Source organism: Biomphalaria glabrata, chromosome 14 (genome assembly GCF_947242115.1).
Source record: "Biomphalaria glabrata chromosome 14, xgBioGlab47.1, whole genome shotgun sequence".
NCBI lineage: Eukaryota > Metazoa > Mollusca > Gastropoda > Planorbidae > Biomphalaria > Biomphalaria glabrata.
Window position 1 is genome coordinate 15793861 of NC_074724.1, and position 14010 is coordinate 15807870.

At 35.8% G+C, this 14010-nt stretch overlaps 1 protein-coding gene across 3 annotated transcripts; it reads right to left on the reverse strand.

Moving 5' to 3' along the window:
* Positions 1–14: 14 nt before the first annotated feature.
* On the reverse strand, positions 15–8596 carry LOC106055234 (uncharacterized). 3 transcript variants are annotated; one of them, XM_056011144.1, is made up of 6 exons: positions 8336–8596; positions 6631–6710; positions 6111–6203; positions 3946–3994; positions 3338–3360; positions 15–3155 (listed from the first exon to the last, which is right to left on the reverse strand). In XM_056011144.1, exons 2-6 carry the CDS (start codon positions 6680–6682, stop codon positions 1786–1788), a joined length of 1587 nt encoding a protein of 528 aa, XP_055867119.1. In that variant the 5' UTR covers positions 6683–6710; positions 8336–8596; the 3' UTR covers positions 15–1785. The 3 variants fall into 3 exon arrangements, with proteins under 3 accessions (XP_055867119.1, XP_013066875.2, XP_055867117.1); XM_013211421.2 differs by having other exon boundaries at positions 6631–6801; positions 8336–8595; XM_056011142.1 differs by having other exon boundaries at positions 6631–6797; positions 8331–8595.
* Between the last annotated feature and the right edge of the window lie 5414 nt (positions 8597–14010).

Sequence of the window (14010 nt, forward strand, 5' to 3'; positions counted from 1 at the left end):
AAAATTAAGATATGTTGAGCTGAAATATTTTTTTTAATCTATTTATCAATTGTGAATAACATGTTCCAATATTTAGCTAATGACACATACATTTTTTAAAAATTGTCAGTTATTCCAAAAGTGCATTTTTTTTCACTTGGGTGTCCCTCACTAACGGGTGTCACCCGGTGCGGACCGCACCCTCCGTACCCTCTAGTGACGCCACTGATGGTAAGTAAAGCTTGTTTAAGTATTCTTATTTTCTCACCTACCTTTAAGTGGTAGAAACATTGAGTTCACGTAAGTTATTTGTTATGAGGGGGAGCTAATTGGAGAAAACATTGTGATTATCTGTCTGTGACATCTTTAAAAAAAAACTTACTTCCCCTGAATTTTGTATTTAAAGATTGTGTATTTTAATGAGAATTCTGCTTGCATAATTAATTTTTTAAAAATTTAATGGTTCACATTTGGGAAAAAAAATGTAGAAGTTGCATTAGAAATTTGAAACGTCTAAATATCATGATGTCCGATTGTCATTTTCTTTTCCAGTTTATAAGATCTTAAGGGGGCGACACAGACAGACCATACAAAACTAATAGCGGCTAATCACCTTTCGGGGTCCGCTAAAATGGAATAATAATACATTGTAATATTATAGCTTTTAGATATTTTTGTCAATAGTAAAATACATTGTTCTATTTGAGTAGGCCGGAGAGCATCAATAAATAGCAGGAGTGTCAAAATCCAATCACAAACATTTTATATATTTATTTACATTATATATTGTTTTTGGCCTATAAACATTTCACTACATGATGGTGTTACAACGCAATAGTTTACGTTGTTGTTTTGTTGTAAATATGTTTCTACCAACATTGTTGTTTTAATGAACAGAAACAGCACTGAACAATTTTTTTTTATATAAACATAAATAGTGCAGTGCAGTGCACTGCAGCATTAACGTTGACCCCTTGTTTAAAATGTAGCTGGAGTTAGACCAAAGTAGCTACTTTCACCAACACCCTTCAATATATTCCTTGAACTGTTACGAAGGTTCTGTAAGCATTGGAGGAAGGTGAATGACTAACTTGCACATTGAGTATGACATAGTTCTGCAAGGACAAAAGAAGTACTAGCTGACTTGGTGGTGCGCATAGGCAAGATTTCCGCAGCATGTAGAAAGCAGATCAAACGCCGATAAAACCCTTATGATGATCAATAGCTAGCATGTTTCAAAATAGGCTGCTGCAATGGGATTTAGATACCAATGAAGGATCCTAGGTTTTACTTACAAAGACAAACAAGCGAGAAGATTACAAACACCAAGACACTAGCCATTGGGCTCTACCATTACATGCTGACCACTGTTGGAAAACGTCAACAAAAAATTGTATGCATACATCACAAGATCCTCAGAGCTCGCAATGATCTTCCTTCAAGGAAACAAAGAAGAGACAACGAACCCACTATATAAGAATGAACGGGCCTGTTTTTGAACGAGATTTTAGTCAAGGAAAAGGAGAAATGGAGATGTTGTGTTGGGCACCACAGATAAAGAGGTGAAAGAGAAAGAAATTTACCGGGCGGCTATTAAAGTTGTAGATATTCGCGTGTTGAAATGATTGAATTAGTGATAGGACAGAACATTATTCATTTTAATATCATCGGGGCAGAGCTAACAAGTTATCATTTAACACAGTGGCACAATAATTTAAACGTTTCTGTACAGCAGCAAGAGAATTTGTTTTGGTTTTCCCATGTACACTGAGTGTTTTGCTAAGTGTGCGATTGCTCTTCCCCACACTAGCATTCACTAACACAATCGTTAAGGCCAACGTAGTCGTCATCACTAATGTCTACTTTTGAAGATGTATCACAGAGAGAAGAACTTAGTAAATTAGTTTTGTCTTGAATGCAGTTACTTTTAAAGCAAGTGGACTTATTCATCTCACAGTTGTCAAGAGTCGGCAACTCTTCTTTGTAACCATCCGCCTCCCAGTAGTCCTCTTGACCTGGCTCTGTGAGCTCTTCCATTAGCGAGGAAGTTTCCTTCTCATAAGACGTGAGCTCGTTGATAGAGTGATGCTCAGAGAGCTCTCTACTTTGGTTGGTACTCGAACTCTGGCCTTCAACGTCTGATGCTGTTGTTGTAAAGAAGAAATCAGGTTCCACGTAAATGGGCGTTGAATAACACTGAGAGGAACGTGACGAGGAACGGAACGGCTCGTAGTTATGCTCTATGGACGAATTAGCTAACGCATCGTAAACTGAGTCTTTCGCTTCACCGGAACAGTTGCCACCGGCAGACACGCCATTTAATAAGCCAAGTTGAACTTTTTCCAATGTTCGATCTTGTTGAGAGAAGCTACAATTTTCAAACGAATTGATCACTTCTTCCCTCAAAGAATTATTTTCTAATGAATGTTCTTGAGTTAGTTTGATGTTCATTGCCAGTGGTATTTCACTATAAATGTGACTATCACTGACATTGGAACGACGGTTATTACAGTGCAATGATATTGTTGGTATGCAAGGATTCGACCAGCACTGAGCATTCAGCTTACGTTGGAAACTTTTGATCTGACACTTTGGCAAGGTGCCAGAGATTCCCTTCACAGAATCAAGCCTCGTGCCTATACTGCCAAGAGAGTCTCCAATTTCACTATACACTTCGCTATTTCGTAGATCTTCACATGATTTGGGAACTTCCTGCTGATTGTTGCAATGGGCTTCTGCTGGGATATACTTGAGATGTTTGTTAGCGCTGTGAATCAAGTTATGGCCTCTCAAGCTAGAGATAGTGCAGTAGATGCTGTTTGGTTCTGCTAACAAAGAGCTGACAACTGCTGTATTTTCGGCACCCGTATAAATTAAATCAGCACCAGAGCTTAAACAGGCATCAGCTTTTATGCTGATACATTCGTCCGACTCATCCTTATCAGGTATTGTGTAAGCTGGGGAATCAACAAAGTGGATTACTGGTAAAGTTGTTTCATTGGTAGGAACATCCCCCTCTAAATTGGTTTCATTATTACTCTCTTTATGCGATGATGATTCGCTATTGATGATATTTTCTGTTGATGATTGCAGTGTATTCGGGTTTTCTGTAATGTTACGCCTGACACCAAATGTTACCAATGTTTTACGATTAGGAAAGATGTATGAATGAAGTGCTGAAAATGAAGTATAAGAAACTATTAAAAAATAATTTAACACAGATAGAAGGAAAAATTTAGTTGTTTTGTAAAAATATTATTATGCTTACTTTAAAAGTCAATATTCACAGTAGACTATAATGATAAATAGTCAAATTCAGTATTGTAACTTTAAATCAATAAAAAAAAATGTAATGTACCTGTCCTTGGTCTTAGTGTGAGCCTAAAGGGGGTAAAGATAAAAGACACCTTATTAATAATTACACTTTTAATTTCATTATGATTGAAAATATTTGGACTTAATTATAGATTCCCCAATTAAAAAATCGTAGACTCCATAAGCGAGCGAAAAGCAAAATGCGTTCTCTTCTAAAACTGTTTTTTTTTCTTCTTAGTAATTATCATTAATCATTTACTAATCTAGGCAGCGGAAGTATTACAGTAAACCTAAAAGCTTACAGTTATAGTGAATATGAAATATCCACACCCAAAATAACATAGGGGGGTTTAGGAAATAGAAAAGATTAGATTCAAACCAGAGTTATTAAACAGCAGTAACATTTCAAACTAAGAGACAATCTTTTCGTGATGCGCTGTTAACGGTATGAAAAAAAATTAAAAGGAAGTTTGTGAAAATGATATTTTTGGTTTCTAAACATTTTGAAGTCATTTAAGCTCAGAGTCTTGCTGGGCATTTAAATTAAAAGTTTAAATATGAAAGCTTTGAGCTTTTAGAGGCTTCTCTGATCAAGTGTTTTTAAAGAATAAATAATCTTAACAAGGGAAACTACGGCTAGAACAACATTACCTGTCAAATATAGACTTTTTCTTAGCAGGTCGTAGTGTAGCTCGTGATTCTGTTCATAAAGAGACACATTTATTTACTAGTCAGTGAACACATTCTAGAACTACATGATAATAAAACATCAAGGCTCCTATGTTCAAAACTTTATAAGATTATTTTGTCATTGAAACTCTGGTGTTTATGTCTGTCATGTTATCAATGGCGCCTTAATCCTAATTATGTTTGTAAGCAACGCTATATTAATTAAAGTAAAAGTAGTACAATTGTTATAACACAAACACTCACATACATTGATAGTATGGATATATTGATATAGTCTCATTCATGGTCGAAGATGAGATCATTTTCATTTAATATTTCCAATCTCCGCTTTAAAAGCCTGCCACATACATGGTATGGGTAAGTTGGGTCTACTGCAGATAAGCTTTTGTTAGCTCTGCATTCTGTCATGCAGGCGCTCTTATTGTCTCCTATCTTTAGACTCGACACTCACGGCTTCTCGCCATGAGGAGCGATCGAGAGCTGTGCTTCCCAGCCGTGAATGTCAATATCACATTCCTTGAGGGAGCTCTTAAGGGTGTCTTTGTAATTCTGACTCTGAAGACAGTTGATGCGTCCAAATGAGTCACTGGTCTATGTTTAGTCTTGAGACGGAGCAGAATCTGGAGTGACTGATCAACTGATTAATCCAATTCTAGAGCGGCAGATTTTACCATAGTTTGTGCATGTAAATGCATCTGTTTTAGGGTTGGCTGATAAGGCAGCTTTTTTGTTTTTCTTTCTGTTGACTAAGGCAGCTTCGGTTTTTTCTTTTTTTTTGTTGTTGTTTTTTTGCTCTCGGCGAGTTAGTACCAGCAGGCAGTCTGTCTCCTTGCTGTCCGGTCTTGGGCTATCTTCTCCACCATTCTTCCGTTGATGCCTGTGGTTCTCATGTCTTGCTTGCAGACATCTCTATAGACTAGTCTTGGGCGGCCCTTGGGTCTGACTCATTCCGTAAGCTCATCCTATAGGATGTCTTTAGGGACTCCGTCCATCTGGCGTGCGGGCGACATATCCGAGCCAGCGTAGATAGGAGAGCATAGATGCTGTGCATATTGGCCTAATTAAAAACTTCCTGATTGGTGGCATGATCCCTCCAGGAGATGTACATTGTGCGGCGGGGATGGAAAGTAATAGCTAGTGGGGTGTAATGGCTGAGTGATAAAACAATAGGCTTCTGAATTGATCTGAATTAATCTGAATAAACATCAGAACTTTTAGTTTTTATTTACTTAAGATCTTCACCTGAGACTTTTGTGGTCGTTCAATAAAGATGTGAGACACGCGATCCTGAGACTCTTGATTAGAACGAAGGTTTCTAGACGGATTTTAACCCTTACCTCTGTACCGACCCCAGTGTACTACTAAATATAGTCATGAACTAGGCTCTGAGTCAAGTCAACAATGATGAGTATCAGTTTATTAATAAGGGAAGCTAAGAAGGTTGTCGTTGTGCTGGCCACATGATAGTTTGATAATAAATTATTATAAAACAAATCAAAACTTTTGATACATTTTATATTTATATTTAAACTCTAGTGTAACGATTCATATGTCCAAAAATGGATTTAACGAAACATTCTTTAGAACACATGGAAATAATTTCAAGTCGATCAAGGAAAGTGCTACAATTTAGTAACAAAATCTATGCTTTATCCTGTTAGAAAATATGAATCATAAGATGCTAGGAGAATCCATAATGAATATGGATCCCAGCAAGAGTTTTACTTAAATGTTTTTAGATATCATTCACTAACTATGCAAATCGTCTGAACCTAACTATTTGAGAAGTTACACTGCAAAGACTTTCTTCAAAGCCTAACATTGGCCGATTTTTTACGCTAAAGCTGCAATGTAAAATGACTGGACGTGATCAATGGCTTTTCTAGACTGTAGGGGCACTTAAGAGACCTTCTATTCAAATGGTTATGTGCAAAGACATTTAGAACTAACAGAATATTAGAGCAATCCTTAAGATTGGAAGTCGCTTCCCGATGGCTCAACTACGTCATTACAGAAATATTTCCAAAATGAGTTCTCGGATAAATATCAAACTTTCCTTCCACCTGGCGAGACTTGGTCACTAGGTATTGAATACAAACAAACTAAAATGAATGTCTATGAGTTACCTTTTTTTGTCCTGCAAGCCAACAGAACTATCAAGATCAACTCCACTAGTACCACGACAAAGATGATTGGAATGTATACAAAGGATTTCGAGGCTAAACAAAAATTTAAAACGTATAAAAACATTAAAACATTTTGGTTGGAATTTTTCTTTGTAGTGAAAAAAACTTTTTTCAATTTGTTATCTAAGGAAGTTTGTAAAATATAAATCCCTTGCAGCATAGATGAAATCTTTTATTATACATTTTTCTAGATGTAGAAGTCTGTCATTCACGGTTTCAACATTTTTTGAAAAGAAAAAAAAAAAAAGCTTGTTCTATATTAAAACAGTTTTGTTTAGAACATTGTCATACTAAATGTACAAGAAATTTTTTGTTTCTGTATTTCAAGAGTAAATATTAGCCACGGGAAATACTACATTCCTCATTAATCTCCAGACTCGAAGACAAGCCTTATTATTATTATTAAATTAAGTATTAAATATTTTACAAAGAAAATGTTTCTTTTAGTGAAAGCACATACCAAAATAGAGAATGGAGTCACTGAAGTGTCCTGGGGAAGACTGGTTGTTCATACTAGAGATGCGCTAGAGTCAGCCTGACCTTTAAATGGAGACAAAACAAGACTGGAGTCACTGAAGTGTCCTGGGGAAGACTGATTGTTCATACTAGCGATGTGCTAGAAGCAACCTGACTTTAAATGGAGACAAAACAAGACTTGTGCTACATGAAAACCTAGTCCTCGGCATTTATTTGTGAAGAAACTAAAATACGTCCCTTAACATTATTTATGAAACAAAATTATTTATCAAATACACTTATTTACCTAACATACAAGAAAAGAAAAAACAAAACGCAATCATTACTAGGCGTATGTAAAAGAAAAGGAATATTTATTTCCCCATAGGCTGAGAGCGTTCAGTCTAAAGGCGTTAACATACTTCCCTACTACACAGTTGTTGCCATAATGTAGGAGCTTCCACATCGGACAGTTCTCTAAAAATCCAATATACATGGCAACCTCATTTTTATCTTACAAATTATAAATGTCTTCCTCAATGCAAAGAAATGTTCTGGATCTGGCTTTTTATTAAAAGAAGTGCGATCTTTGTACATTTGCATAATATTTAGTTGCAAAGAACAGGTCTAGCTTCGATCAACGTAATAAGTAGTTCAGAAATAACACTTTCACTTTAAGGGTACATTCTGGTATATATATATATTAAAGAAAAAAGTAAAGTTTCCCTTTCAGACCTTGTGGACACCTTCGTTAACCGTAGGCCACAGAATCAGATGACCTTTACATCCCCTCTCTTTCTATATATATATATCTCATTGGCCTCCTCCAGTGGTAGAACGACTATGGTTCATCTCGAACACTTTTTCATATGGCTGTGGAGCCCTATTTTGGAGAGACACTTTCGTCCACTTATATTGCATGTCAAGTTGGTGATATATCATTTTAATGTAAAGAAACAATTTTTTTCCCTTTCAGACCTGGCGATGTAGAGGTTATCTGTTTCTTTGGACCACTGTTAATGAGCTTGTCATGTGGCCAGCCCAACGACTAACCGCCTTTACTTTTTTTCCAACTTATGTAAGGTACCTATTAAAGCTGGATGGACTTCAACGCGCCCAAGGACCCCGAAATTAAAAATCCCAGTCTTCACAAGGATTCGAGCCCGGGTCCCCGGTTCGGAAGCCAAGGTCTTCACCGCTCAGCAACCTCCCCAAAATATCATAATATAATTTAATATATCATTTAAATCTTCTCTCCACCTTCCTGGTGGCATGTAATATTGGTAAAGAAATGCAAGGACTGCTCTGCTGCATTAATAGACACAAGTGTACCACTCTGCAATTAGTTGTCCTACCAGTGCATTTTAAGTGTCATTTACACACACAAATATCAATGTTTATTACAAAGATTTAAACTTAAATTAAATGTAAATCAGTATTTCAGTACATGTCAGCTGATCTCATAGAGGCAAGACTCTAAACGCATCTTCCTTTATCTGTTTAGCCCTCTCAGAAAATATAGTACATCACAATATGATACATCCTTGTCTAATGTTTATTGCAATGTTAAACTCTTCTGACTATAGTAGGAAGAAACAGGAACTGAGAACCACTTCAGTTTTGAAAGTATAACAAAATTTATTTCAATTTGACATCACCATTTGGATCGGTCAATATGATTATTTGCTTGTTATCAATCAACACCTTACCTCTTACACAAAATGTTCATTTTACTTTACACACAAAGAAATAGAATTGTATTTGTATAATTTCCAACACGAGATTTCGACTTCAATAAGACTGATGTTAATATATTCATCCTATGATTAATGTTGTTCTTAATAGTTGAGAGAATATTTTGTTAAAAAGAATGAAAGGTTTCCCACTAAGACATAATAGAAAGCACACTCTTGTTATGACCATGACTGACTGTCTGCACTGGCTTGACTAGAATGGACACACTTCGGACGTGTGCTCACTGAAGTAACAGGAAACACTTACTTCTACTTCCGTGTTGTATCTAACAAACAAACAATCAACAACTTTACTCGCAACTGTCTGTGGGTTTCAAACAAAGACGCTAGTGGGACTTTCCTATCATCACAAGAATTCACTCAAATAACTACAATGAGAACAATTCTTAAGACAAGGACTTCGATAAGGTCTGGGAACAAGGGTTTTAAGTGTATCGACCACCACATTGCCACAGTGGCGCTGAATGGTTAAGCGTTTGGCCTCCTGGGTTCGAATCTCGATGAAGACTGAATTTTAAATTTCCGATTTTTAGGTTGCCCCTGTGTCCACCCAGCTCTATTGGGTATTTTACTTCAGTCGGGGTAAAGTAAAAGCGGTTGGTCGTTGTGCTGGCCACATGACACCCTGCTCGTTAACCGTTGCCCAAATGAACAGATGAGCTTAACTAGATCTGCCCTTATAGATCGCAAGGTCTATAAGCGGAACTTTTACATAACCAACAGAAAGTACAACTGGATCAAAGTATATTTGAACAATCGAAAAGCTTTGGTCTGCATGCAAGGGAAAAGAAGTCACCACTTTTTTTTGCGGCCCCCGAAAAGGGAATAACCACTATTAGTTTTGTGTGGTCTATCAGTCAGTCATCCCATCTGGTCTGTTTAGATCTCAAAAACTAGAAAAGATTTTTTTTAAATCCGATATCATGATACTTTAGAACTTTCAAAGTTCTGATGCAACGGCTTCTTTTTAGCGGAAAGATGCTATTAGTTTTGTGTGGAATGTCTGTTCGACCGGCCCGTTTAGAGCTCGTAAGCTAGAAAAGATAGTGAAAATCTGACATCATAATATTTAGGACCATTCAAAGTTCTGATGCAACGGCTACTTTTTTTTTTTTCTGAATGCGAAAAATCTAATTATTTAAATCACTTATGCAAGCAGTTTTTTCATAAAAATACAAATCTTTTACAACTATTCACTATTAATAGTAACAAACACGGAAGGCCTTTTAGAATGAAAGATACACTCTAACCATATTTGTAACATATTTATGCAAATGGTTTCAGATTTTTTGTCAAAAAAGTTTTATTTTATTACATTTGTATTGCTAAGTTATATAAGTTCTGTCATACTAACCACTACAGAAACACACAAAAAAAGTTTTCTTTTTTTTTAAAGAGAAAAATATCTATTTGTATGCATATAAGTTGGACATAATTTGAAACAAAAATTAATAATTAATTTTTAATAATATCGCGTGAACTGCAGTGCCTCAATATGAAGGTCGTACACTTAACTTTTTTTTTTTACGGAAATTTTTACTTCAGGATTTGACCTTAAAAAACAATTAGAGCAATTAAATATTCAATTAAATATTTAGGCCAGGTTCACATCTAACTTCACATTCCCTTTCACCCATCCTTTGGTCTGCTGGACCACTGGGGGCGCCACACAAGATCTGTCAACCTTCTTTCTTCATTCTTCTCTGTCATTTGTCTTTGATAGAATTTCATTCTGATGTTCTTTCTGAAAATATTGAAACCTGCCTTTTTACCTTCCTGGGTGGACCACTTCAAGGGCCGTTTTTGAGTTTGTGTTTCCACACAAACTGTCTTTGTAACCTTGTTTCTTTTCTAAAAGCAAAAAAACTATTTTTAAAATCAACTATTCAAGCACAAGCATTTGTTTTTCATAAAAATACACCATTTTTGTAATACTATTCACTATTAATATTTACATATTAATAAACTTTTTAAAAAAGACTATTGAGTAAGGGAAGATGTAGTTGAACATACTTTTAGTTGAACATACTTTTAGTTGAACATACTTTTAGTTGAACATACTTTTAGTTGAACATACTTTTAGTTGAACATACTTTTAGTTGATCATACTTTTAGTTGAACATACTTTTAGTTGAACATACTTTTAGTTGAACATACTTTTAGTTGAACATACTTTTAGTTGATCATACTTTTAGTTGAACATACTTTTAGTTGAACATACTTTTAGTTGAACATACTTTTAGTTGAACATACTTTTAGTTGAACATACTTTTAGTTGAACATACTTTTAGTTGATCATACTTTTAGTTGAACATACTTTTAGTTGAACATACTTTTAGTTGAACATACTTTTAGTTGAACATACTTTTAGTTGAACATACTTTTAGTTGAACATACTTTTAGTTGAACATACTTTTAGTTGAACATACTTTTAGTTGAACATACTTTTAGTTGAACATAGTCTTAACACATTTATGCAAATGGTTTTAGATTTTTTGGTAAAAAAAAAGTTGTTTTTTAAAATGTGTAGCCTATTACTAAATTAAGTAGTTTCTCTTATACTAGCTCAGGTACAGGTTATCATCCTCAGCGACCTCAATGCACGCGTTGGATCTGACAACTCTGCATGGGACAACTGAATTAGGCGTTTTGGTGTCGGAAAAGTAAATGAAAACGGACAAAGGCTCCTCGAGGTTTGCTCACTACACTCCCTCTGTGTCACTAACACCTACTTCAAGACTAAACCACAGCACAGAGTATCTTGGCGGCATCCTTGCTCCAAACACTGGCACCAACTTGACCTAATCATGGTAAGACCACTGGCGGATCATTGGGGGGGGGGGGTGGCGGTAGGGGAGAATTTTATTTTAGAAGTCACACAATTTGTATTCGAATTTATTACTTATGCTAATAATATATACTAATTATTTATATTTCAACCTATTTTTAAATTATTTCGCCATTCCCCTCTAGTATGTTGGCCGATTTGGTGGGGTCGGGAGGGGGCGATGACATCAATCCCCTCCCCCCTTCCCCATAAACTTTCGACGAATACCTCTACTTCCCTTCCCACCTTAACCCTTTGAGTGTGGAGGGGCGGTCCTACTTTTAGGGAGAAATCATAGTTTGTGAACAAAATTAGTTGAATTAATATATAAATTTTATGTTATGTCGCTCCCCTTCTGGTATCTTGGCCGATTCGGTGGGGTAAGGGGGGGGGGGCAATTGCATGTACTGCCCTCCCCACTCTAGCCCTCTGATTGGGGGGGGGGCGGTCCTATTTTTATGGAGAAATCATATTTTCTGAACAAAATTAGTTGAATATCTATATAATATAAGCTACGTATTGATATGTGAACCATTTGTATATTATATCGCACCACACTCTAATCTCAAATTTTATTATTGATAAAAATAAAATGAAAAAGGGTTGTACCAGGTGGGAGGGGCGATGCATGCAATCGCCTTATAGTTTTTGTATTATAGAAATTACTAAATTAAAAAAAAATCTGTCACTAATATAATGTATATATGCTATAAATTAAATTCACGTTTATGCATGGGGTTAGGGTTTACTGGGCGATAGGATTAGGGTTAGGAAAAAAATCGCCCCCCCCCCCTTCCAAAGTTTTGGATCCACTAGTGGGTAAGACAACAGCGCTTAAAATTTGTCAAGCTTACCTTCGCTATTACATTATGTATACATAAAATTTATTATTTTGATTAGGTAAAATTTTGCTGTACAAGTTTAATTAAATGTAATGCTAAGGCAACTCTGAACATACTAGACAGTGCTACATTTCTTTTTTAAAGTTGACATTTTTTTTGTGTTTTTCTTTATTCTCACTCTACACATTCTCCTTGATGTTTGAGAAGATTGAATTGTCTATAGTAGACAAGGACACTTGAAAAGTGTATTCATTTTTAAAATTATATCACGAGGTAGTCAGAGGTACTATCATCTATTGTTTCCATATTTTGTAGCCTATATACTCAGTTTTACTCAGCCTTCAAAATACAATGAAGAAAAGAAAGAGAGGAAGATTTGAATGAATGAAGAAAGGAATGAAAGAAAGAATGAAAGAAAGAAAAAAAAAAGAAATTGTAATTAATGTTGACATTGTGTCTTATGTGTATGTGTTTGTTATTAATATGCAGAGTTATTCCCCTTGGTAAGAAAGTTCATATCACAGTGTTGTGTGTAACCTCGTACAATGAGGCTGTGTAAATAAATGGACTGATGAATCTGGCGTTATAGTGTTGGCGTTGTTTATAGTTATTAAGTGTAGTGTTTCTAGCCTAACAGTAACATCTGCAGATCAACTGAAATGATTGGTGTTTCAGAGTCCAAATTTGAGGACAAGTTGGCTAGTTGAAAGGGGACGTACAATTATTTGTTTAAAATAGGGCATCAATTAATTAAATGGCAAAGTTCACTAGGTTAATGGTTTTAGATCAAAGGTTTTCAAAATTAACCAAATAAAAACTTTTGTCAACCCACGACTTCATACTAAATGTTACTAATAATGCGTAAAGCTGATTCTCAGTAAACACTTCAATCATAAAGTGTTTAGTCACTTGACATGGATTTATGTCAATGCTATAGATGTATCTACTTTAATATGCTCTATTTGTTTTAGTGTTGTATATCTTAACAAGATCCTGTTAGCCAAGCGAAAACAATCTTAAATGTAAATATTGTAAACATCTTGTCCAAACAAAAGAATGAATGCACATATTACATCTGTAATATCTGATGACAATGGAATTTTCTTGAAGCAACCATTTATTTCTATAACTTAAAAATTTAATTTAATTTAAACATCTTAGACTGTTCTATAAATGATCATGTTATTTTTATTTTACAAAGCATAAATTATCTCTTCTGTCTGGGTGGAGTTCTGTACAAGTTATTTCTACCACTGAACATTCTCGGATCAAGAATTTTTGCGCAATGGGCTCTGTTGCTGTATTATAAAATATATATGACACTGTCGTAATTGGACTTAATTTTCTGAATCTAATCTACGAAAGAGCATTATGCTCACATACCTAATAATAATAAGGCTAGTCTTCGAGTCCGAAGATTAGCGAGGTATGCAGTATTTCCCGTGGCTGCGCAGCCCCAGCTAGAACCTACATATTTTGCCACATCCAGGGCAAGCATAACCATTGTCCGCATGTGGTCGATTTGGATTTTCTTTTCGCCATCTGCGTTTGTCCTCGGCAGCAGATTTTCTTTTGGTCTCAAATGTGTATCCCGCGGCCTTCGTGAGTGACCTCCAGCTGTCTCGTTCTGAGCCCGCATGCAACCAGGTGCTCTCTTCTATGTCAGCCAATGAATGTTGACGCCTAAGCTGGTGCTCAGATACCTATATATTGTATTTCTATGCATGACATTATCAAAAGCAGCAAAAAGAGACTCCAGGAGGTCATACATCTAGTAAATCTAACTCTATCATAAACGCGAATAAAATGTTTGTCAAATGTTTGACGTGTTTCGGACGTTCCTTCAGAGTGAGAAAATAATCTACTTCCTAGTTTAAACCTCCCTCAGGACGACTGTGGATGGCAGCGGGCAGGGTATGAACCCTGGACCATCGAGACAACGACAATTCAGCGCTCATACC

What these genes read in the sequence shown, in the direction of transcription:
- LOC106055234 (XM_056011144.1), bottom strand. Translation starts at nt 6,682, where the DNA reads ATGAACAACCAGTCTTCCCCAGGACACTTCAGTGACTCCATTCTCTAT. An exon ending in GGCTTGCAGGACAAAAAAAG is followed by an intron (nt 3,995 to 6,110) that starts GTAACTCATAGA and finishes CTTTATGAACAG; the next exon opens with AATCACGAGCTACACTACGA. An exon ending in CACACTAAGACCAAGGACAG is followed by an intron (nt 3,156 to 3,337) that starts GTACATTACATT and finishes CTTCATTTTCAG; the next exon opens with CACTTCATTCATACATCTTT.